This window comes from Nicotiana tomentosiformis, chromosome 3 (genome assembly GCF_000390325.3).
Source record: "Nicotiana tomentosiformis chromosome 3, ASM39032v3, whole genome shotgun sequence".
Taxonomy (NCBI): Eukaryota; Viridiplantae; Streptophyta; class Magnoliopsida; order Solanales; family Solanaceae; genus Nicotiana; species Nicotiana tomentosiformis.
Window position 1 is genome coordinate 37,508,279 of NC_090814.1, and position 26,929 is coordinate 37,535,207.

At 38.6% G+C, this 26,929-nt stretch overlaps 1 protein-coding gene and 2 long non-coding RNA genes across 3 annotated transcripts; 2 read left to right on the plus strand and 1 right to left on the minus strand.

Annotated features, from left to right (window-relative positions):
- Nucleotides 1–1,414: 1,414 nt before the first annotated feature.
- On the minus strand, nucleotides 1,415–3,205 carry LOC138908730 (uncharacterized). The gene is made up of 3 exons (XR_011415133.1): nucleotides 3,069–3,205; nucleotides 2,651–2,721; nucleotides 1,415–1,794 (listed from the first exon to the last, which is right to left on the minus strand). It is a non-coding gene; the product is annotated as an uncharacterized lncRNA (long non-coding RNA).
- A 15,674-nt stretch (nucleotides 3,206–18,879) lies between these two features.
- On the plus strand, nucleotides 18,880–19,281 carry LOC138907640 (uncharacterized). The gene has a single exon (XM_070198243.1). It carries the CDS (start codon nucleotides 18,880–18,882, stop codon nucleotides 19,279–19,281), a length of 402 nt encoding a protein of 133 aa, XP_070054344.1.
- A 1,744-nt stretch (nucleotides 19,282–21,025) lies between these two features.
- On the plus strand, nucleotides 21,026–25,380 carry LOC138908731 (uncharacterized). The gene is made up of 4 exons (XR_011415134.1): nucleotides 21,026–21,294; nucleotides 21,375–21,433; nucleotides 24,897–25,086; nucleotides 25,171–25,380. It is a non-coding gene; the product is annotated as an uncharacterized lncRNA (long non-coding RNA).
- The last annotated feature ends 1,549 nt before the right edge of the window (nucleotides 25,381–26,929 follow it).

Below are 26,929 nucleotides of genomic sequence, written 5' to 3' on the forward strand. Positions count from 1 at the left end.
TCGTTTGAGCTAGCTATGACTAAAAAAGAGAAATTGGAGAATCTAATGGCCCCAAGGCTAAAGTTTTACGCCACTAAGCTTTAGGATTAGCGATAGTTGTTTTCTATCGTAGGTAATGAGCGAAAACGAGATTTGAAAAGGGCCTTTTGGAGTAGACATTTTCGGAGCTTTTGTGGAGATCACATTTGCATATGCACCTAAGTTTTGTATAGTTTTGGAACTTGTACATGATGTATATGTCACACATATGTATGTAATTTTGGAGGCTTGTTGGATATCAAGACCATTAGCTTGTAACTTGAATTTGGTGACTTATTTTGCTGTTTTTGGGTGTGTTAATAATCCAAGTCTTGTAATATGATAAATTTATACTTTGTCTTGTAAATATGTAGAAATGAGATGTCTAGTTTTCCTTTTATACTTTCTAGTTTAAAATTCATGTACAATACTAACCTGCAGTGATGTCAAGTGAAAAGTATAACTTCGTTAGGAAGTTGCTTTAACGTGTTGTCTATTCAAGAATGATTGTATTACATTATCTTGATACTTTGATATTGTATTTCATTTAAGGAATTTTATGAAGTATACAAAATATATATATTTCACTTGAAACCTTTATCGCATTGGCCGATTTATCGCTAGTTTATCGCATTGGCCGGTTAACAAAAAATATATATGAATGTATTTTTAGATTAATATCTTCTGAATACTGTTAGTAGTAAACTAGATTTAATATGCCACATTATTTAAATCTAATATGAGCTCTATTCTCTATCTAACCTAAAACCTTCTCATACCCATTCAGAACTTCCATGCTTATCCATAAAGACTTCCTCTCAGCAAATGCAAAGATAATAGTATCATTTGCATAAGCAAAACACTTCAAATTTGAACTCCAATTTGGCATGTCATAACCCTAAAACTCCTTGTTGTCAACAATGAATTCAGGGGTCAGTACTTTTCCCCGAGAGAAAGAATAAAGCAGGAAAGAATCTCCTTGCTTCATCCGTAGTAGAATGGAAGAAACCATGAGCCTGCCCATTGATAAACACTGAATACCCATTATTAACCATCAACCTCCACACTATATCAACGAATAAGTTAGCAAAACCCATCCATTTTATCACCTTAGTGACATAGATCCATGAAACCCTATCATAAGCTTTTTCCATGTCAAGTTCGATCACCAGATTAGCTGACTTACCTCTCTATCATATACTAGTGAGAATCTTTTGAGTAAGCAGTACATTTTCTATGATCTTCCTACTTTTCACAAAAACTGATTTGTCACGACCCGAAAATCTAACCGTGGGGCCGTGATGGTGACTAACATTCACTTGCTAGACAAGCCAACATTAGAAAATAAGTAGTCATTTTTAGATAATTGAAAGCAATATAATAAGAAATAAAGCTGTAAAATTTTAAAGTAGACATTATTACTCTAACACCGACTAGCCAATACTGGAATCTGGTGTCACAAGTACAAGAGTATACTAAAAGTGCTACAACTAATGTCTGAATAAAAGTATAGCTGTTCGAAACAGAATAAAAAGTAAATCTAGATAAGGAAAGGGACTCCAGGGACTGCGATTGCCGTGCAAGTCTACCTCAAGTCTCCAGATGTTGATATGATCGAGTAGAAGCACCGGTAAACCCCGCTGGGAGAAAAACTAGAATCTGCACTAGAAGTGCAGAAGTGTAGCACGAGTACAACCGACCCAATGTACTCTGTAAGTGACGAGCCTAACCTTGACGAGGTAGTGACGAGGCTATGACAAGGCACATACTAAAAACCTGTGCAGATATACACATAAAGCAACAGAAATAATTAGTACAAAATGGGATTTAAAATAATAACGGGGAGAGAACATGTAAAAAGGGATTAAGATATGAACGATAAGTACAAAATCACCAAATATCCTCTTTCCTAAATGAACAACAAAGCAGCAAAATAATTCACAAATCCGGAATCTAGTAAAGCAATGAAATAAGCAAATGGCACGGCATCACCCTTCGTGCTTTTACTCTCATCCTCACCATGTAATATGATAAATGCAATGGCAAGATATCACCCTTCGTGCTTTTACTCTCATCCTCAGCATATGATAATGATATAATATAAGAAATGGCACGGCATCACCCTTCGTGGTTTACTCTAATCCTCACATGATATAACAAATGAATAATAAGCAATCAATTGCACGACATCACCCTTCGTGCTTTAATCCTCACATTCGCTTATTCAATGTTAACAATATGCCAGTATGGCACGGCATCACCCTTTGTAATTTTCACTCGTCCTCCCCAAGCAGCAATAATAATCCAATGTATCAACTAAGGTGTGAAACCAATTTCAACTTCAATCGTGGTGTTATGATATGCAAATTCAACTTTCGATATCCCAACAACTTCAAGTTAATCAATAAACACGAAGCGGACAATCAAAGAATAAAAATCTAACTAAAGCACAGAAGACATGGTAAGAGAAGCAACATGGTACAATGTATCAACTTTCACCCGCATGCTTTAACCCATGACGACGCATATATACTCGTCACCTTGCATATATACTGTCCCCACACATAGTTCGCATAGAAAATAGACCAACAAGTCATAATTCTCTCAAGTCAAAGTTAAACACGATACTTACCTCACTCTGCAATCAAATCAACTAATCAACCACGACCTTGCCTTTCGATCAAGCCTCCAAACCAACTGAATCTGGCCAATTATCGATCAAACAATTTAAAATAAGCTTTAGAAACTACCCATGAATGAAAAAGGTTCAATTTTGATCATTTATGAAAATGTAAACAAAAGTCAAACCCAGGCTCGCTTGGTCGAAATTCGAGATTTGAACGTAAACCCGATTACCCATTAACCCTCGAGCACGGTTATATGACTTGTTTTGAAATCCGACCTCAATTTGAGGTCTAGATTTCAATTTTACAGAATCCCTAATTTTTACCCAAAATCCCTAATTTCTACCATAAAATTCAATGATTTGATGTTAAAAACTCATGAAATGTAATGTGGGAATTGATATAAAATGAATTAGAGTTGCTTACCAATGAATTTGGGAAGAAACAATTCTTCAAAAATTGACTCTATAGTATTTGGGGTTGAGAAATGGTGTAAAATGAGTGAAGTCTCATTTCCCCCCTCTTTTACCTAGCTGCAGGTGTCGCATTTGTAAACACTTGTTTGCAAATGCGATGCCTGCAAATGCGACACACTGGTCGCAAACATCAGATGCATAAAAGTCGCAAAATGCGACAAAATTCTCGCAAATGCGATACACATCTCAATCGCAAAATACGAGCTAAGCTTCGCATTTGTGAAGCTGGCAACCCACATCTCCAAGTCGCAAAAGCGACTCAATGGTCACAAATGTGAACTCCCAGAGTCCGCAAATGCGATCAAATGTTTGCTAAACCAAAGAACCAACCCACCAGTGCCTTATCGCAAATGCGATCATTAGACCTCAAAAGAGGGCTAACAAGCCAGATCTCGCAACTACGAGATCTGCAGATTGACACCAAAACCTGTATGTTACACCCCATATTTTCGTACGTAAGAGTACGTCATAAGTTAATATATGAAAGCTCATAAATGAAATCATCTTTGAAAAGTTTACAAAGTTAGTTAATAATGTTAACGTGGAGGTTACAAATATTTAAGATCATGAATACCAAGTACCAAGAGGGTTTGAAGGCTTTGAAGGCTTAGAAGCTAAACGAATTGAAGATAATAAGTTTCGTCGAAAGTCGGCAAGTTGGGAAGGTTATAACATATATTTTTATTGTGAGACTAGGGTGATTAACATTATAAGGAGGTTATGCTATGAGTTATTTAGTCATATCATAGTCGTGTGTTGTATTTTGAAGTCAAGCGAGTTGTGGAACAAAAGTTTACAAAGGTCATCACAAGTTACATTCATAAATATGTTGAAAATTAGGTCAAATGTAGCTGAGCTTTTCTACCAATATACTTGGAATTACGGGATGATCCACATATCAAATTGAAGATCTACACATTAAACCGTTCATCGATACGACATCAGAGTAGAGAGATATTCGTATTTTCGCGAGACCGCGCAAGCAGCTCTCAATAGGACCCACTTAGGCGGTGGACAACCCTTGAACATTTTAAAGGGCTTGGACGGCTTATTTTTGGTCATTTTCGACCAAGGACAGTTCCCAAACTCTCTCAACACCTCTCTAACAGTTCTTAAGTGTTCCAAGTCGAATCCAATGGTGTTTTACCTAAACCTAACCTCAAACGTTAGCCTAAGTGAAAAAGAGTCTCTATGGTGTTGTTATGTGATTAAGGGTTCTTATAAGCTAAGGGAAGCTTTGGTTCAAGTTTTTTCATATTATTTAAGGTATGTATAACACCCTATTTCTTGGGATTAATCTTATCTATGTGTTGGTTAAGTTATTTGGATGAAGAATTATAAGATAGAACTTGAAGAAGTATAAGAAATTGTTGTCTCTTATTGGACTATTTTGGAGTTGGATATATGACTTCATATGGCTGTTAATCGTGGGGAATAGCTTGGTTATAATGTTCTTATTGTTGTTATGCTTGTCAATATTTTGAGTATGTTGATGATGTTGTAAATAGGAGAAGAAGCCACCACACAATACCTAGACGTTGTTCATGTCGTTTCTTTATCTTGTGGGGCTGTTTGATGTTACTTTTATGATGGATTTTAGGCTGGAATGTCATGTCAATATATATGTTTATATGCTGGACCTATTGTTGGTGTTGTAAGTACATGGGATATGGGAAAAAGAGTTGGGGTTTGGTTCCAATCCAAGCATGCCGCTCATCGTGTTAAATAGCAGTTTCGTGTGTGACATTTGTGCACTTGTTGTTGTGTAGATTGATTGGTGTTGTTGGACTGTTGGTACATGGTATTGGTGAAGGCCCTTGTTACAGGGCAGATGCTTCCCAAATTTAATAAACGAGCTACTAGCTTAAGTCACGGACTTAGCCTTTACTCAGCACCGATTTTGAATCTTCTTATGCTATGGTAGACTGAGTTGAGTTGTTTAAAGAGTTGCTTGGAAGCTATTAAGGACTCAAAAAGTTTAAGGTATGTTGAGGCTAAACCTTTCCTTCATTTTGGCATGATCTCGTACCTACATGTGTTTGATAACGAGACATAAAGAGATGTTCGTATTCCTAAATTTATTCATATTATCCTAGTCTCATAAATTACAGTATTCTCCCTTATTGGGACTTTTTAGTAAGCTAAGTATTGTCTTCTTTCAACCAAGAGAGCAGAGAGTCTATATATATATATATATATATATATATATATATATATATATATATATATATATACAGTATTATAGTACTTTCACCACCACCGAGCTATAATCGGTGGGTAGGCCCCTATTGGGCAACCTCTGATCAAATGGTAAGTTATATACTGAGCCTACTGTGGCCGAGTGCCTATGAGGGATCCCAGAATGGCATAGATACAGAGCCTAGTATGGCCGAGCGCCTATGAGCGAGCCTACTACGATAGAGAAGTTATATGTACCGAGCCTTATAGGGCCGGACAACTATTTTATTTACTATATTGAGAGAGTTGAGTCAGTATCAACAAGTAAGCATATCTTCAGATCATCTTTGACTCCCAGTTACTTTCAGTTATTATATTATCAGTTCAGTTTCAACTTTCAGTTATTTTGTTCCTTACATACGCGGTACATTATTTCGTACTGACGTCCCTTTTGCTGGGGATGCTGCATTCCTTGCTTGTAGGACCTGATAGACAGCTGGATAGAACTTCCCAGCAGACAGAGTCAAACATCAGCTTGGTTGGTAAGCTCCACTCCCTCGGAGTTACCAGGTCTAGACCTTGCAGTCAATTTTATATATACAGGTTTGATTGGTAGGTCGAGGCCCTATCCTGACCATGGTTCAATTCAATTATCTCTAGAGCCTTATAGACGAGTCCTGTATATTTTGTATATCAATAGATGTTCATGGAGGTCTCATCAGCCTGCATAGTTTTATATATATATATATATATATATATATATATATATATATATATATATATATATATATATATGAGCTTTTGTGAATGTTTACCCCTCAGATGAGAGAGACGATATTTTTAGATTATTCAGAATATGGCCTCACTGGCCTAAGTTAAGGGTTACCCCTCCAGATTTCACAGTTACAGAATAGTACGCTGAGCTTTTGTGAATGTTTACCCCTCAGATGAGAGAGACGATATTTTTAGATTATTCAGAATATGGCCTCACTGGCCTAAGTTAAGGGTTACCCCTCCAGATTTCACAGTTACAGAATAGTACGCTCGGGCCAAATATGGCACCGGGTGTCTGCCACGCCTCTCCAGGTTTAGGGCGTGACAAACTTGGTATCAGAGCAGTTCTATCCTAGGGAGTCTACAAGCCGTGTCTAGTAGAGCCTTCTTTATAGATGTGTTGTGCACCACATTATATAAACAGGAAGCTACAAGGCATATAGGAGTATGTTACCTTTCTTTCAAATCCAAATCGTGCTATAGAGCTGAGTCATAAGAGTTTGAGCCAAGACTTATGATCGCTAATGATACAGAGATGCTTTCAATTAGAATAAAATTACAGCTAGCCAGTGGGCTAATATATAACCAAATGAGGGCATTAATAGAGAGAGTTCTTGACGACGTGGCCCTGTTTGAGGCCCTATCAGATCGTGCATACCAGATGTGCAAATTTCCAGCTTAACTCCCTAGAATATCAAATACACCCCGTGAATAGCAATCTATGGGAGTATCATAAGGTAAAAGTTTAAGTTTCAACATGTAATTGAAGCAAGGTTAAGGAGGGTACGAGGTACCTAGTTAGTGAAGATTATCAGTATTTAAAATTCAGGCAGAGGAATATAAGAATTTGAGTTATCGTCAACAATAATAGAGGTATGTACAATTGGCCACACCCATCTTAGTTATGCCATGTGGGAGCTAACAGATATTGTTTAAGAGAAGGATGGGATATAATAATCTAGCGGGGCTTAGAGTAGCCCAAAATGGTGGATGGATTGTTAGCATTAGCTGACATTTCCGAAGGATATTGCAAACGTGGTAATAGTTGTCCTGGTGAGACACCCCAATAGTGAACTCTAGAATAGTACATTTAGATATGAATACTAGAATGTCCAGAAAAATTTAGAAGATTGGCACTGGAATCTCAGAAGGGATAAATATTTACCTTTGTATGGCTCCCGTCCCTAGTAAAGAGAGAATGCCAGGCGACCTGAAGAACCCGTGGATAGATCAAGGGGAGCTAAAAGTGAAAGAATATTTTGTTGAAGTTTTCAGAATAAGGTAATAGACGAAAATATTAGCAAGAGAATAAGAAGAGAGTAAACGAGCTATTATGAGTAAGATATGATAAATGGGTGATAACGGTAAATCAAAATATGATATGATGACAGAGTTTATAGTCAAGTTAAGGAAAAGACAAGAGGTGACATGCCTTGAGACAATAAAAGAGTATAGGCCAAAAGTCATATCCTCACTTCGAGAAATGAGTTGGTGAGTCCAACGTGATTACTAGAACAAATATTTAGACCTTCGGAGTAATAGAAATCAGCATGGGCTAGTGAACAAGATAAAATGAACATCAATTAGGGATCGAATGATGTGATAATAGTCGACATCAAGAGCATTTCAAAGATCACATTCCAGCAATAATAGAATGGACAACAGAAGAATAACCTTTAATGGTCATTCAGGAAGATGCTCCGCCAAAGCAAAAAACTTTGAGCAAAGTTAAGCTTAAGGCACTAAGTGTGCCATTTACAGTATGTGTCACCGTCGTGCATAATATATTCAATTATCCTTGGTACAGAAGGGTTACCTCAAGGCGAATAAGAGTCAATGAAGGCGTGAAAAGACGTCGGAGATGAAGAGGTGAAATATTTATAAGTCTTCATAGCATTAAATGTTAATACTCCTCTAAAGGGGGGAAGATGGTGTGATATGGTATTATGTCGGAATTAAGTGGTTGAGGTAACTATGGAAGAGTAAAGGAAGAATGTGATAAAATGGCGAAAGGAATGATGCTGCATTTATTCAGATCCTACAGATATGCTAAGACTCCAGAACATTATGCAAGCACGACGCCGGGGAGAGGTAGTAAGGGTTCCCACACAAGATGTTATTGATAAACAAAGTGCGAATGAACACTTGATACATTAGGAGCCAGTGCAAAAGGCAAGTTAAGACAAAAGACATAACCCAAGAGAGGTTACACAGAATATAGATATGAGCATGGACTGATGAGTAGTTAGTAGTTGATACAGGAAAGGCCTAGTTATGGCTAGATAAGAGGTCTCAGATAAATCAGCAGATCATGCAAGATAAACATACTTAAACCCAGCACAGGAAATTCAGCCTCACAGATATGACATCGTAATCCTTGAGAAATATTCAGATAGGAGTTATGGTAGTTAAAGGTTTCATATAAGTATTAGAGAAATAAAAGAGAGTGCCAATGGGGAGATAGTCAAAATTTTAGTTCAGAAGTAACCCTATGAGCGCAAGGGGCAGAGGTAAGTAACTAAGGATAATTATAGGCGAGTAAGTACATCAAAGATTTCGTCAGGTATACGATGTAAAAAGCTCCCAGATTTACATGAGTCAGAGGGTCTTCCCTAAGTGCTACAACGAGAGACTAACTAAGGAAATAAGGAAGAAGGCTTCAATATAAGCATAATGACCTAAAGAAGAAGTGATCTTGTAACAACTGTCTCACTACAACATTGTATGCACCCTATAACAAAGTGGCACCTGTCGTGTCTAAGGAACGGGAAGTAAAATCAAAAGTAATATTCGAGATCGTATGAGTTGCACAAAATTAAAATAGGTGTGGGCACTAAGATAAGCCAAGTATTCATGAAACAAGTGGCAGAACAACCAGGAAAAGTAATTGCTTACTTTTAAAGAAAGCTGAGAAGGCACGAAAGGAATTATTTGACCAATGATCCAGAGTTAGTTGCATTATGAACGCACTTAAGATTTCAGACTATTATCCATACAGCATATATGTTGACATTCCTACAGATATAGGAGACTCCGGTATAAGTTAAAAGAAAGAATTGAGTCCACCTCACAGACAAAGGCTTGAATTGTTAGAAGATTATATTATGGATGTTCCATAGCGCCCACGAAAGGTGAAAGCAATAACTAATACCCTGATCTGCATATCGGAAGATAGCTTAAGCCTACTTAAAGGCTGAGAGAGCAGAGGAAACTAAAGAGTTACATCAGCTAAGTAAAGCAAGAGTCTGATTATTAGATTTAGATAATTATAGAAATCATGATTCAGAACATTGTTGAATGACTCTTAATATTAGAGGTACGATAAAGATAGTACAACAACCATATTCTATAACGGCTTTACGATAAAGCCAGTTAGAAAAGTACCAGCCTCACAAGGAGTAAGTATGAAGCTCCCACTGGATTGTATATGCACTAGAGGTGCAAGTATTGTAGTAGAGCTTCAAGTTGTGGATGTGGATTCCGCCTATGTGGAAGGGTAGTTATGAAAGAGAAAGAAAATACGATGCTAGATTTAAAGGTAAGTAAGGTAAAGGTGAATAAGGTATGAGATATTCAAGTGCAGAAGGTTGTGACTAGTCCAGACTTCAGATGGAGGGCTAGAAGCGCTTTGATTCAGTGTCCAAAAATGATAGTCGTGTCGTCAGTGGCATATCTTCTAGCCTATGGTTTCCAGGTACCGAGAGGTCTAGTTAAGAGAGTAAAGAAGAGCTAGAGATCACGTGATGTCTCGTTTAATGTTCCAGAATAACATAAGGAAATCTATGGTGCTAGCAAGTTAAAGGAAGGTTGCGAGTAGTATAAATAGATATGTGTAGGTCGTAAGCTAAAGTATGGTAGAGAGACAAGGTTTTAGGTAGACAGGAGTAAGGATAAGAAAAGGTAAGTGAGAAGGTAACGAGAATAGGTAAGTCCTCAGGATTAAACCCATCAAAACAACAGAGGTGATGGTTTTCGTAAGTTATAAAAAGCTCTGTACAACCTGAATGGACTCGGAGAAGGTTAAGACTAGGAGCATTTAGAAAAGAGGGAATGCTACCATGGTAGTAGAATAAGGGTGTAATTGTGATAAATGATAAGAAGATGACATTTAGGCCTTCGATTGAGTAATGATTCAAAGAGAAGTCATTTCATGAATTGCATGGGATTAGAATACCCCCATAAGATGAATCACGTTGGGATGCTATGAAATATGGTTATTGAAGATTAGTATCGTCCCTTGGATCAGGCAAATAACTTTAGATGTTCCCCGATGAGACGTGAGCCCTAACAACAATGTATTACGTAAGAGGATTCAAGTTATCAGTGGTAGATCAACATTAAGGTGAATCAACAATAGGCGGATAAAAGTTCCAAAGTATGAGATGAGATTAGGCCGTCATTCTTAAGATGAACAGTAATGAAGAAGAACTAAAGGATTTAGATTTATACATATAGGATAAGCAGCGAGAGAGTAACTTGGAGTTGGATAGCAAACCTCGGTAATAATAAATCGAAGTAAGTGTTATGGTATAGTATAACCTACCTAGATATAGTAAAGCCATAAGGATAGATATACAAGGCTACGAAATAAGATATAGCAACAGTCGTAAGTTCGACAAAGTACCGAGCGAAGAACTTCAGTACACCTCTATATACAGGGAGGAACAACTTGTCATAGTTCTGTATATGTTCCCAAAGTGAGTCCTAGAGATTGGCCAAAAGCTGGAGGAAAAAGGACAGAAGAGTCGCATAGGTGCACATACAAGGACAAAGTCGTACAGGCTGCATGACAGAAGGTCGCAACAGTTACAAGATTGGAAGAATTCCGACAACAAGTCGCGGTGTGAGGAAGAGGCCTAAAGGGGGGAATGCCCTGGCCTTCGGATTTATTCACACAATAGTTGCCTAGATGGCAAGGACAGTATTAAAATATTAGTAACAACTATGGTTTGTGAGATTGATAAGTGCATCAGCCAACATTTGAGGACGAATGTTCCAAAGGGGGAATGATGTTACACCCCATGTTTTCGTACGTAAGAGTACGTCATAAGTCAATTGGTGCAAGCTCATAAATCAAATCATTTTTGAAAAGTTTACAAAGTTAGTTAATCATGTTAGCGTGGATTTTAAAAATATTTAAGATCGTGAACACCAAGTACCAAGAGGGTTTGAAGGCTTAAAAGCTAAACGAATTGAAGAAAATAAGTTTCGTCGAAAGTCGACAAGTTGGGAAGGTTATAACATGTACTTTTGGGGTGAGACTAGGGTGATTAACATTATAAGAAGGTTATGCTATGCGTTATTTTGTCATATCATAGTCGTGTGTTATGTTTTGAAGTCAAGCAAGTTGTGGAACATAAGTTTGCAAAGGTCATCACAAGTTACGTGCATAAATATGCTGAAAATTAGGTCAAATGTAGGTGAGTGTTTCTACAAATATACTTGGAATTACGGGACGATCCACATATCAAAATTGAAGATATACGAGTCTAGTTTCTAACACATTAAACCATTCATCGATACGAGATCGAAGTAGAGATATATTCACATTTTCACGAGAACGCGCAAATAGCTCTCAATGGGACCCACTTAGGTTGTGGACGACCCTTGAACATTGTAAAGGACAGTTCCCAGACTCTCTCAACACCTCTCTAACAGTTCTCAAGGGTTCCAAGTCCAATCCAATGGTGTTTTACCTAGCCTCAAAAGTTAGCCTAAGTGAAAAAGAGAGTCTATATGGTGTTGTGATATGATTAAGGTTGCTTATAAGCTAAGGGAAGCTTTGGTTTGAGTTTTTCAAGATTATTTAAGGTATGTATAACACCCTATTTCTTGGGATTAATCTTATCTATGTATTGATTAAGTTATTTGGATGAAGAATTATAAGATAGAACTTGAAGTTGTATAAGAAATTGTTGTCTCTTATTGGACTATTTTGGAGTTGTATATATGACTTCATATGGCTGGAAATCGTGGGGAATAGCTTGGTTATCATGTTATTATTGTTTTTATGCTTATCAATATTTTGAGTATGTTGATTATGTTGTAAATAGGAGAAAACGCAAGCACACAATACCTAGAAGTTGTTCATGTCATTGCTTCATCTTGTAGGGCTGTTTGATGTTACTTTTATGATGGATATAAGATTGGAATGTCATGTCAATATATATGTTTATATGTTGGGCCTATTGTTGGTGTTGTAAGTACAAGGGAGATGGGAAAAAGAGTTTTCGCTTGGTTCCAATCCAAGCTTGCCGCTCATCGTGTTAAATAGCAGTTTTGTGTATGACATTTGTGCACTTTTGTTGTGTAGATTGATTGGTGTTGTTGGGATGTTGGTATATGGCATTGGAGAAGGCCCTTGTTATAGGGGAGATGCTGCCCAAATTTACATAAATGAGCTACTAGCTTAAGTTACGGACTTAGTCTTTACTCAGAACCGATTTTGAATCTCCTTATGCTATGGTAGACTGAGTTGAGTTGTTTGAAGAATTGCTTGAAAGATATTAATGACTCAACGAGGTTAAGGTATGTTAAGGATAAACATTTCCTTCATTTTGACATGATCTCGTACCTACATGTGTTTGATAACGAGACATAAAGAGATGTTCGTATTCCTGAATTTATTCATATTATCCTAGTCTCATAAGTTACAGTATTCTCCCTTATTGGGACTTTATAGTAAGCTAAGTATTGTCTTCTTTCAGCCAAGAGAGCAGAGAGTTTATATATATATATATATATATATATATATATATATATATATATATATATATATATATATATATATATATATATATATACAGTATTACAATACTTTCACCACCACCGAGCTATAATCAGTCAGCATGGCCCTATTGGGCAACCTCTGATCAGATGGTAAGTTATATATCGAGCCTACTGTGGCCGAGCGCCTATGAACGCGCTCAAAATGACCGAGATACAAAGCCTAGTATGGTCGAGCGCCTATGAGCGAGCCTACTACGGGAGAGCAGTTATATGTACCGAGCCTTATAGGGCCGGACAACTATTTTATTTACCATATTGAGAGAGTTGAGTCAGTTACAACAGGTAAGCATATCTTCAGATCATCTTTGACTCCCAGTTATTATATTATCAATGTAGTTTCAGCTTACAATTATTTTGTTACCTTACATACTCGATACATTATTTCGTACTGACGTCCCTTTTGCTGGGGATGCTGCATTTCATGCCTGCAGGACTTGATAGACTGTTGGATAGACCTTCCCAGCAGACAGAGTCAAACATCTGCTTGGTTGGTAAGCTCCACTCCGTCGGAGTTACGAGGTCTAGACCATGGAGTCCATTTTATATATACAGGTTTGATGGGTAGGTCGAGGCCCTATCCCGTCCATGGTACAATTCAGTTATCTCTAGAGTCTTGTAGACGAGTCCTGTCAGGGGTGGATCTATTAAGGCCCAAGGGGGTGGTACGCCACCCGCAAGCTTCGGTAGTGTTACATCTCGCGTTTTCGTATGTTAAAGTTTCGTCTTCATATAATCGACGTAGATTCGGGGATGAGATTATCTTGTGATTATAAGCATTTATACTATTTATAATAGGCGATAAGTAAAATGTTGTGAAGGTTAAAGGGTAAACGAATCAAAGAAAATGAGTTTCGTTGAAGATTGTTGATTTGGACAAAAAAAATACGGTTCGAGCTATATTACCCGGTATTTATGGACTAGTGCCATACAAGGTACTACATGGCCATGATAGTAAGGTGTATAAGGTATGTTAAAAGTGAGTAGTATTTTAAGTAAGTTGAGATAATTCTTAATTATGTGGGTAATTGGTTAATTATTGGGTAATTAGAGATTACCTAGTTAATTAAGGAGTTGTTGGGTGATTAATTAAAGAATTGGGATAAGACTTAACCCCTCCCCAACGTGGCAGCACCCCCATTTCCCATTTTATGACTCTTAAAAGAGATTTAAAGGTGGCACACTTGAAAAGGTTATGTGACACCAAGCTTGAAATGTGGGGCCCACCTAGAGGATAAGGTAACATTTCTAAGATTCAAAATCAATTGCTAAGGAAAGAGTTTCAACAAATATTTGTTTGCATAGCAACGTTACTTCTCTTAAGAAAGAGTTTCATCAAATATGATTTTGCAATAAGCAACGTTATTGCTTCGAACATTTCATACGAAGACCACTTAAGATTATAACAACGTGGGGTTTGCGATTCTAAGGAAGTACGGTGTAATCTTTCCCAAGAATATCATACGGATTTTTTCCTACTCCATGTATGTTAAGGCTAAGCCCTTCCTTCATTTTGGCATGATCTCGTAACTACATGTGTTTGATAACGAGGGATAAAGAGAAGTTCATACTCCCGAATTTATATACATTATCCTAGTCACATAAGTTACAGTATTCTCCCTTATCGAGACTTTATATTCAATTGAGAATTGTCTTCTTCCAGTCAAGAGAGCAGAGGGTCTATATATATACAGTATTACAGTATTTTTACCACCATCGAGCTATAATGGGTGGGCAAACCCCTATTGGGCAACCTCTGATCAGATGGTAAGTTATATACCGAGCCTACTGCTGACGAGCGCCTATGAGCGAGCCAAGCATGGCCGAGATACAGAGCCTAGTATGGCCGAGCACCTATGAGTGAGCCTACTACTGCGGAGCAGTTACATGTTCCGAGACTTATAGGGCTGGACATCTATTTTATTTTCTATATTGAGAAAGTTGAGTCGGTATCAGCAGGTATGTATGTCTCCAGATCATCTTTGACTCCTAGTTACTTTTAGTTATTATATTATCAGTTTAGTTTCAGCTTTCAGTTATTTTATTGCCTTGCATACTCGGTATGTTATTTTGTACTGATGTCCCTTTTTTTGGGGACGCTGCATTTCATGCGTGCTGGTTTAGACAGACAGACGGGTAGACCTCCTCAGTAAGTGTTGCCCGAGTTCAGCTTTTTTGGTAAGCTCCACGTCCTTCGGAGTTGCTGGGTCTAGAGTTTTGTGTCCATCTCGTGTATATATGTATATAGGTTATGGGTAGGTTGGGGCCCTGTTCCGATCACAGTATATCCATCAGTAGAGGCTTGTAGACATATCCTGTCAGTTAGTGCAGTATGTTGGGCTTGTACGCCTTGTATGTATATTTTGTTGGCTTGTCAGCTATAGTAGTTATGACGGCCTTGTCGGCCTAGCTTTATATTGATGTTTAGTCAGTGTTAGCTTCCATTCAGTATTATATTTTGCTTCGCAAATTGTCTTGCAATGTGGTCATGGCCAAAGGATGACATTATATGTTTAGAGTCCCTTAGTCGCAAGTTGGTACGCAAGGATAGGTGAGGAACCGGGTGCCGGTCACGCCCCCCCCCCCCCCCCAGGTTCGAAGTGTGACAAAAGTGGTATTAGAGCAGTTCTGTCCTAGGGAGTCTACAAGCCGTGTCTAGTAGGGTTTTGTTTATAGATGTGTTGTGCACCACATTATATAAGTAGGGGACTACAGGGCATTTAGGAGTTGGTTACCCTTCTTTCAAACCTAAATCGTGCTGTAGAACTGAGTTATAGGAAATTGGAGTTAAACTTATGTGTTGGCATCTGTATGCACATATGATGGTGACTAGGAAAACTACGGCTAGCCAGAGGAGAGATACAACAGTAGGTGAGAGAACTAGCAGGGTACCCCCAGTAGATGGGGCCCAATCTGAGGCCCAGGGAGAGATTCCTAGGGAGACCGCACATCCAGTTCCCCATCTGCTTCCATCATATCATGACTTGAAGAGTACGGTGCATTTGTTAGCACAGTTGGTAGCTACCCAGCAACAGGCTAGGGCACCCGCTAGTGCAGGATCTTCTGAGGGGTCTGGGAGTTCAAGGGTCCGAGAGTTTATTGTTTTGAGTTTCCCTGAGTTTACGGGAATGGATCAGAGGGAGGACCCGCAGGATTTCATAGATCCGCTTCATAGGATCTTTCGGGTTATGCATGCCATGGAGAAAGAGGCAGTTGAGCTAGCAGTATTTCTACTCCGAGATATAGCTGCCTTTGGTACGAGGGATGGGAGAGGTCCAGGGGACGTGATGCACCTCCAGCTATTTGGGAGAATTTTTCGGATGCCTTCCTTGACCAGTACTTACCGCGGGAGATCCAACAGGCTCGAGTCGATCATTTTCTAGCCCTCAAGTAGGGATTCAATATGAGTGTTCGAGAATATAGTCTCTGTTTTGAATCATTGGCCAGATATGCACCATCCATAGTTGCTACTATGCGAGACAGGATTCACAGGTTTATACCAGGGTTGGCCCCAGAGTTGACCGAGGCATGTGCCACCTCTGCATTGTAGGATAGTATTGATATCTCCCGGATTCAGGCATTCGCCCAGAATATAGAAAGAGGTAGGCGTCGGCAGCAGGGTACAAAGAGGATTGAGTCAGAACAGCGTAAGAGGATGAGATTTGCCAGGACTCAAGAGCAGTCTCAGGGTAGTTATAGGCCCTAGTACTTCGAACGGCCACCTAGGCTTCCGCCACCTCAGTTACAGGGTTACCGGTATGACCGCTATGCTCAGTCAGGACCAGGTGAGAGCTCATAGGCATTGGGTTTGCAACGACAGCTAGGTTCAGGGCAGACATGGTCATTTTCGTCGTGGTGTGACATCTGTGGTAGAGGACACTTGGGCTAATGCCGAGCCGGTTCCGATGCTTGTTATATATGTGGACGTGCGGGGCATATGATACGAGATTGCCCAAATAGAGATTCTGGGGGTATGGCACAACCAACAAATTCAACAACAGGATCATTTATGTCCGTGCATCCTTCAGGGCGCGAGTCTAAGTCTTCGGCGGGTAGAGGTCCTAGTTCAGGTGGTAACCAGAATTGTAGCTATGCTTTAGCGGGTCGACCGGACCAGGAGTCTTCACAGACGTTGTGACAGGTATGTTGACCATTTGCTCTCACAATGCTTATGCCTTGATAGACCCAAGATCTACATTATCGTGTATTACCCCATTTGTTACGGGGAAGTTTGGTATAGTGCCTGAAATACTAAGTGATCCTTTTGTGGTATCTACACCCATCGGAGAATCAATTATTGCTAGACGGTTTACCGTGGTTGTACAGTGATAGTTTGTAGTTGTTAGACCTCAGCCGACCTAGTTGAGCTAGAGATATTGGATTTTAATGCTATCAATGGGCATGGACTGGTTGGCAGCTTGCTATGCCACAGTTGATTGTCGAGCAAAGACAGTCATATTGCATTTTCCGGGTGAGCCACTCCTTGAATGGGTAGGTAATACAGCGACACCCAGGGGTAGGTTTATTTCTTATCTTAAGACGAGGAAAATGATCACAAAAGGGTGCATTTATTATGTTGTGCGAGTTAGAGATGCAGATGCTGAGATACCTACACTTCAGTCTATTCCAGTAGTCAAAGAGTACGCATATGTATTTCTAGATGAACTTCCAGATATTACTCCAGATCGAGAGATTGATTTTGGCATCGATTTGCTTTCGGAAACTCAACCAATATCCATCCCTCCGTATAGAATGGCACCTGTCGAATTGAAGGAGTTGAAGGAGCAGTTAAAAGATTTGCTGGAGAAAGGTTTCATCAGGCCCAGTACCTCACCTTGGGGTGCACCGGTATGGTTTGTACGGAAGAAAGACGGCTCGCTGAGGATGTGTATCAATTATAGGCAGCTGAACAAGGTAACTATTAAGAATAAGTATCCACTTCCAAGGATAGATGACTTGTTTGATCAGTTGCAGGGAGCTAGATGCTTTTCAGAAATATATTTGAGGTCGGGGTACCACCAGGTCAGAGTTCGGGAGAAAGATATTCCCAAGACAGCCTTCAGGACCCGATATGGCCACTTTGAGTTCCTTGTCATGTCCTTCGGCTTGACAAATGCACATTCCGTATTCATGGACTTGATGAATAGCCTATTTCGTCCATTTTTAGATCTGTTTGTGATAGTATTTATTGATGATATTCTGGTTTATTCACGTTTAGAGGATGATCATGCGGACCACCTACGAGCGGTACTCCAAACCCTCAGTGATAGTAAGTTATATGCTAAGATTTATGTGAGTTCTGGTTGAAGTTTGTAGCATTCTTGGGGCACATTGTATCCGATGGAGGTATAAAGGTAGACACTTAGAAGATTGAGGCTGTGAAATCCTGGCCTAGACCTACAAGTCCGATAGAGGTTCGTAGCTTTTTAGGCTTAGCAGGATACTACCGGAGGTTCGTAGAGGGTTTTTCTTCCCTTTCGGCACCATTGACGAAGTTAACGCAGAAAGCAGCTAAGTTGACGCAGAAAATAGCGAAGTTTCAGTGGACAGAGGCTTGCGAGCAGAGTTTCCAAGAGCTTAAGAACAGGCTGACCTCAGCGCCAGTTCTAACACTTCTAGAGGTCCAGATGGTTATGCCATGTATTGTTATGCCTCAGGTGTCGGGTTAGGATGTGTCCTGATGCAACATGGGAAGGTAATTGCGTATGCTTCAAGGCAGTTAAGGAAGCACGAGCGGAATTATCCGACCCACGACCTCGAGTTAGCTATGGTTGTCCATGCATTTGAGATATGGCGGCATTATTTATATGGTGTTCATGATTATGTATTCACAGATCATAAAAGTCTGCAATATATCTTCAAGCAAAAAGAGTTTAATTTGTGACAGAGGCGATGGCTTGAGTTAGTGAAAGATTACGATGTTAACATTCTCTACCATCCATGGAAAGCTAATGTTGTAGCAGATGCCTTGTTTAGCATATCTAGAGGCCAAGAAAAGATAATTAACTAGAGAGATTCATCAAATGGCTTGTTTGGGGGTTCGGTTAGTAGACTCTGGCGATGGTGGAGTTGTACTCCAAAATACTGCGAAATCATCTCTCACAGCTGAAGTAAATGAGAGGCAGTACGAGGACCCAGAGTTGGTCGAGTTGAGAGAGCGAGCTCCGCAGCAGAAGAAGCCGTTGTTAGAGCTCAAGGGAGATGGGGTTCTCAAATATAGGGGCTATCTATGTGTTCCAGATGTAGTAGGGCTACGAGACAGGATTACATCAAAGGCATATTATTCGTGGTACTCCATTCATCCTGGGTCGACGAAGATGTACCATGACATTAAGGATGTGTACTGGGGGAACGATATGAAGAAGAACATTACTGAGTTTGTTGCTCAGTGTCCTAGTTGCCAGCAGGTGAAGGTAGACCACTAGAAGCTCGGAGGGCTAATGCAGACTATAGAGCTCTCTACGTGGAAATGGGAGGCGATAAACATGGACTTTTTCACGGGTTTACCTCTTTCTCATCGTAAGTTAGATTCTACATGGGTGATAGTCGATAGGCTCATGAAAACAGCTCATTTCCTACCGGTCAGATCTATATATACATCAGAAGATTATGCAAAGTTAAATATTAAGGAGATAGTGCGGCTACACGAAGTACCAGTATGTATTATATCTGACCGTGGGGACCAGTTTACAACACATTTTTGGAGGTCATTTTAGAGAGGTCTAGGGACTCAGGTGAATCTCAGCACAACTTTTCATCTACAGACTGATGGACAAGCCGAGCACAATTTCGACGCTCGAAGATATGTTATGAGCATGTGTGTTGGATTTTAAAAGAAGTTGGGATGAACATTTAACTCTTCTCGAGTTTGCATATAATAACAGTTACCACTCCAGTATCCAGATGGCTCCGTATGAGGCTTTGTATTAAGTGTAGATCTCCTATAGGGTGGTTTGATGTTGGAGAATTTGGGTTACATGGGCTAGACCTGGCTCAGCAGGCCGTAGAGAAGGTAAAGCTTATCTGGGAGTGATTGTTGACAACCCAGAGTCGTCAAAAGTCATATTCTGACGTGCGGCGATGAGACTTAGAGTTTGGAGTTAATGACTGGGTATTCTTAAAGCCTATGAAGGGCGTGATGAGGTTTGGCAAAAAAGGCAAGCTTAGCCCTCGGTATATTGGGCCTTATAGGATCATTCAGAGAGTGGGTCAAGTAGCTTATAAGTTAAAATTGCCCTCGGAATTAGAGTCTGTCCATCCAGCTTATCACGTATCTATGTTACGGAAGTGCATTGGCGATCCTACCCGAGTGGTGCCCACAGATGATGTACAAATTACGGAGGACTTATCATACGAGGAAATTCCAGTTACCATCCTAGACCGACAAATCCGTAAGCAATGAAATATGGAGGTAGCCTCCGTGAAGGTTTTATGGAGAAGCAAGAATGTGGAAGAGATGACGTGAGAAGCGGGGGAGGAAACGGAGTCTAAATAGCGCCACCTATTTCAAACTGAAGATATGGCTCGAGGTGGGATACCTTAGTATAGCTCTATTCAGGCCAGTAGTCATCAGGTAAGCTCTTGTTTTTTACTTTCAGAATTTATAATGGACAGCTGTGTGAGGCCAAGTGTTGCTATTTATAGACATTGGCCATGTCTAGCATGTATAGTATGTTTTCTGATGCGTACAGGTTGATTTTAGTATAGTGTACGGAGGAGACTCTGGCAAAATTTTCACAAAGTCTCTAAGAGTAAACATTCGAAGACGAATGTTTCTAGGGGGGAAGGATGTTACATCTCGCGTTTTCGTACGTTAAAGTTTTGTCTTCAAATAATCGACGTAGACTCGGGGATGAGATTATCTTGAGATTATAAGTATTTATGCTATTTATAATTGGCGATAAGTAAAATGTTGTAAGGCCCCGTTAGAATTTTTTAATGATTTAAGATTTTAAAGTGCGATAACGGTATTCTAGAATAACGTATTCGAGTATCAAAGGAGACCTATGGGGTGGAACCGCATTATTTTGACATAAAAAATGTTTCAACGATGTCGTTTCTTCGAGTATAAGTGGTATCATATTAGGAAAATGATCTTCAAATTCAGTTTTGATTAAAGCCTTAGATCCATATTGAAATTACGGAGCCATAGCAAAAAGAATCGTCGAATTTGGACATCGTATGAGAGAGTTATGCCTATTTCCGTGTCAGAAAAAATCATTTCTCGTCGCCAGCACCCAGGGTAGCGCGGGGCGCTGTCCCTGGCGCTGGGATTTCTTTCAGCTATTGGAAGCAGTGCCACAGGCAGCCCCGGCCACCACTTGTGGCGCCCGAAACGCTATATACTCATTCGGGGTTCATTTTACCCCATTTTTCTTGGCCGAACATTGGGGTTTTCCTCCACCCTCTCAAGACCTCCAACTTCCCCCATCTTCAAGGTGAGTAATCCCTACTAATTTGGTATTTTATTCCATCAATTGCACCCTAAAACTAACTCAATCCTCCATAAAATACATAGATCTTCAAGAAAGTTTTTCAAGAACTCAAAAGAGGGTTTTGCAAGATTTCTTCCAAAAGGTAATTCTACACCCTTAGATTTAATATATGGATATATTATGGGAATATGAGTATGAATTAAGTATTGAAACTTATGGGATGGTGATTGGAACCCACTAGTGCTTAACCTAGATTATTGAATGTTGTAGATATTTTGTAATGAGGTAATTAGTAAAACTTGGTGGGGATGTGAGTTCATTGATGATTACAATGGTGCTAAGAATGTAATTAGTGGACAAAGGATATTGTAGTATCTAATGTTGGTAGGAATGGGGGATTGTTGGATGAAGAAACACCATTACTAGAGGTAGTTGAGTGTTATGCACTAAAGGTGTTTGATAAAATGTCAAAATGACCAAACAAACTGGAAATGTTTACTAATATTGGTCCAATTGAATTATGTTGATGTAGATTGAAGTTGTAAGAGTAGTGGGGGGTTTTTTGTATCACTAAAGAGCTACATCAAGATATGTTAGCTAAACTTCTTTCATATAATTGAATTCCATGATGCTCTTGTAAGTCCCGAGTTATTGTTTATAAATCAATTATTCCGAATAAGCTTTTTGTTGAAAGGTATATATATTTAAAATGTATTTCGGATGCTCTTATCATATGATGTTATCCTTCAAGAATATGTTCAAAGCATGAGTTGGGTATAAAAATGTTATGAGTCCAAGTAGTGTTTCAAGTGAAGGCTATTATGCCAAATTATGTAAGAAGTCTCAATGAACGTAAGACTCTTATTTGCTCACAGGTGTACTAAAAGTCGTGATTAGAGATTCTTTGTTATCGATAATCTATAAAGATGCTTGAAAGTGAAAGTAGTGAGTTGGGAATATAAAGTGTAGACACAGTGCCAACAATGAAGGTTATGATTGTGGCCAATAGAGCCAATGAAATAAAATGATGTGTGAACTATGATGATGAGTCTTGAAAGTAATGAAATAAAAGTATGGAATATAAGATACGGCCACCGTGCCATAAATGAAGAATAATATGTATGGCAAAAAGGGAGCCAATGAAATAATGATGTTGTAAATAATTGAAAGTACTAATGAAGTGATAGTATGAACATGAAATGTGATTATTTTCCTAAATGAGAATTATGAGGTATTGTATGTTCCAATGGTTTCAACTATAGTTGTATGCTTCTGAAATAATGTATATAAATGAATTCTATGTTAAGTCCTCAAGAATCATGAGCTTAGATAATGACCTCAATACGTCAAGTGAGTGAATAACAAGATGAAAGGGAGATGTCCTATGCTAAATGATGATGAACCTTAAGAAAAGAAATTGGGCTCATGTGCCAATGAAACTCACTTATTGATACACCATGTATGTGCTAATGTAATGTGCTATGTTTTTCCATGATGAGCATGAACATGAAGTGCTCCAATGATTCGGGAACTTATGACTTCAATGTAATGTTAATCATGTCGCTTTGAGTTTATATATGGTTATATGCATAATGATATGTTATGAAATCCTATGGACGGTCTATGAAATGCATAGGTATATTATGTTATGAAATCCTGTGGACGGTCCATGAAACACATAGGTATATTATGTTATGAAATCCTGTGGACGGTCTTTGAAACGGATATGTATATTCTGCTATGAACTCCTATGAACGGTCTATGAAATGCACAGGTATATTGTGTAAGAAAATACTATGAATGGTATATGAAACGCACAGGTGTATTGTGTAAGTAAGCACTGTGAACTGTCTATGAAATGCACAGGTGTATTGTGGAAGTCAACACTGTGAACGTTCTATGAAACACACAGGTGTATTGTGTAAGTAAACACTGTGAACGGTCTATATCTTTTGGAATCGATTCCTATGGCTTTTATTGACTATATTAAGTTATTTTTGCTAAATTCGAGCGATCCGGAGGTCGATACACGTGAGAATAACTTATTAGAGGTGCAATTTTCCTTGCTTAAGGTAAGTATCTTACCTACACGTGGTTGAGGAACTAGTTGGCTGAGTTATATGTGATAGCTACGCGCTATGGGTGCGCATATGTGGGGGGCTTGAGCCCATGTGCGAGCACCGGGGTATTTACCCATGTTCAGAGTAGTGCTTTGGCTACGTCCTGAATTGATTTGTTAAGCTTTATGCTATGATGTTTCTCGTATTTGTAACCCTGTTTTGAACTATTTTATCTATGTTTAAGGTTACATAGAGTCTAATCCTCTGAATGAACTTGACAATTGTCATATCCGTGATGAAGTTGTCAATTTGAGCTATGATAGCATACTTTGCACATGCATAGACATTAGCATGTCATTTATTCCAGTACAGGAGTATAAAATCTAACCATTGATCATATATATGTATTTTTGAATAATGGCTTCTGTGTGATATGATTTGGACTGGATGCATGTGACCATGTCGGGCGGATTGTGTTGTTATACATGTGGCCATACCGGATGGATTGTGTTGTTGTGCATGTGACCACGCGGGGTAGATTATGTTGTTATGCATGTGACCACACCGGGCGGATTGTGTTGTTATGCATGTGATAATGCCGGGCAGATTGTGATATTATGGTTGTGACCACGCAGGGCAGATCCGTGTTATTGAGCATGTGACCATGCACGAGCGGATTATGATATATAGCATGTGACCATGCTGGACGGAATATGATTAATGCACATGACTATGTCGTGCAACGTTTGGATATGGATCCATCTCCCCAGGATCACCCTCTCATATTTCTCTCTTGTTAGTATACACGCGGATTGAGGAAAACTGGTCGGTGGTTTGGCACTATATTGGAATTTTTGAGTAAAACCTGACCAATTGCATTTCATCTTTACTTGCAATTTCCATAATTATTTGCCTGATTTTCTAGTATATCGTCTATATATGTGGGACCATTGATGAGCAGAGTACTTGAGTAGTTGTGTGCACTAAGGTAGTTTTATTTGTGATATCATGATTTGATCATATTAATATTTTGTACTTGCTGAATTTATGAACTGTACAGGTTATAGCAAGTATCATTTATAATTCTTGCCTCTATTACCTCACCGAGGTTAGTTATGATACTTGCTGAGTACATGGGGTCGGTTGTACTCATACTGCACTCTGCACTTAATTGTATAAATTCAAGTGTTAGACCCAATCACTGATAGAGGAGTTTCTAGTTAGTTGATCACCAAGAGACTAGGTAGAGCTGTATTATCAACCACACTCTTGGCACCTCTTTTCTTATGCACTGTTGTATTTACTTCAGACATTATTGAATTTGGCCTTTTAGACTTGTAATTTTATTTTAGAGCTCATGACTCCATATTTACCGGTTCTTAGGGATTTTTCATGTTTTGACGTTATTTTGCTATATTATGTTTTAGATTTATGTTAATTATGTCATTTATACTATTATGGTTCTTTATTTTTAAGTCCGGCTTACCTAGCATGTACGTTAGGCGCCATCATGACTGATTGGGTTTTTTGGGTCGTGACACTCAGATTGCTGCTACTTTTCAATCCCAATGCATAGAGAAACCTATGACCCGGCATGATTACCGGCAGTATGGGTTTTCATCCATCGAACGCCAACTTAGTAAGGCTATTTATCTCATCGAACGTGGGTGTTAGCTCTCAGTCGACAAACATAAAGACTGCTTTGGCCGGATCCCAAAATTCAATTAACAATATGGTAAGCACTCTATTAGCTCGGTCGTTCATCAACGCAGTCAGTGCTCCAATATGTGTTCTAATTCTGTCTCCATGCACCCACCAGATGTTCTTCCACCATTGCTTCAGCTTGTGGTGCGCTCCCATTACCATGATGATATCAAGGATGATGTGGTTATTTTTATCTAAAAGGGGAGAAAAGTCTAGTTAAGTGTTTTGCTCTGAATCCTTAGTGTCTTAATCTGGATTAATATCTCATTTCATAGAAGGCATGCTGTTGGGTCCATTCTCTGAACTAGAGAGCTTTGAAAAGTAGGTTTGGAAGGGTGAAAAGATAACTCGCGCGTAATTTATGTGTGATTGTGTATGACCAAGACTCGGTAAAAAGTATAATGATAGTGTATAAAGCAGTAATAAATAATTAAAATAAGGCAATGATAATATCAGGAATAAAGCAAGTATGATAATATCAGGAATAAAGCAAGTAAACACATAATTGCAAATATGAAGACATGAAACATATAGTGAAGTGTTGAGAAAATAAAATATAAACAAACATCCCCAAGTGTTCTAAATTTAGCCTAATTCTGCTAAGTACAGAACCTAAGTGTAAAATTCCTAGAAGAGTCGCCATGTTGTTGTCCCTATTTTACACAGGTTAAAATAAACTACAACTTGTGGTTCCTCTAAATTTAATAAAAAGAAGAGTCGCCACCTATAGTTAAAGGTATACCAGGATACCTATAAGTCTATAAAGATCAACATCTTAATGGTCCGCTAAACCAGTGAGAATCCGGAAGGGTTCTAGTTATTCTAAGGGGAAGGGGTTAGACATTCCTTTAAATCTACGTTGATGTAGTTCCTTAAACTTAGGCTAATTATGGGCAGAGAATTATTTATATCCTAGTCAATTACTGATCAAGGTTTCTAAATGGGTCTATATGAAAGCTTAGTTAAAGTAATAAAAATGTGTAGTCTTATTGAGAAATGCTTGTTTTGAAAAAATAGGTTTATAGCTTTAGAAAAGAATGTTTAATGTAAATACTAAGTTGTAAGACTTATTCAAAATAATGAGCTATTTAAAATATAAGTCTATGTTAATACTTAACCTTTTATGTACCGTAAAATAAACATGGAAATAATGTATACTTGACTGGGTTTAGAAGACTTGTTTGGTTTATGTTATTCAACTTCCCAAAAAATGATATTCCATCCTTGTAAAATACATACCTATTTTGTATCATGCAGCCGTCTCTCTTTCTGAAATGTTCTAGTTACAGAATTAGCCTAAGTGATTCAATTGAAGACTTTTTCAAAATAATTTTTGTTTAACTTGATTGAGATCTGAACACAAAAGTCGTTACAAAAAAGTGAACGAAAAGGGACTTTATTGATAAAACAGTTGATATATATACCTAGATTTTAAAGAATATTAACCTTAAAGGGAAAGGTTATCTTAATCATATTCACCTCTTATCCAATAAGATTAATTTACATTAAGATCATTTCCTAAAAAGATCACAGCAGAGATAAGAACACGTAATATCTGTGTTAGTTCCACAATACAATACATAGAAATGGACTAACAATGATAGTAATATAAAGTAGAGGAGGGGAATTGGACTCTATAATGGAATGGCAATTATTCAGGCTCATTTCAAATTCAACCAACAGTAGGCTTCAGTAGATAACGAATGTGACGAGGAGAGGCGGCCCAGTTCATTGAAGTTGGGCCAGAGTTCACAATTAACTCAGCAGGCCCAATATGCTCATGCAAAAGACGAAAGGAAAACATAATTAGTACTTGCAGATGGGGAGTAAAAACAAAATATGAAAATGGATATAATTCTAATCTAATGTAAATA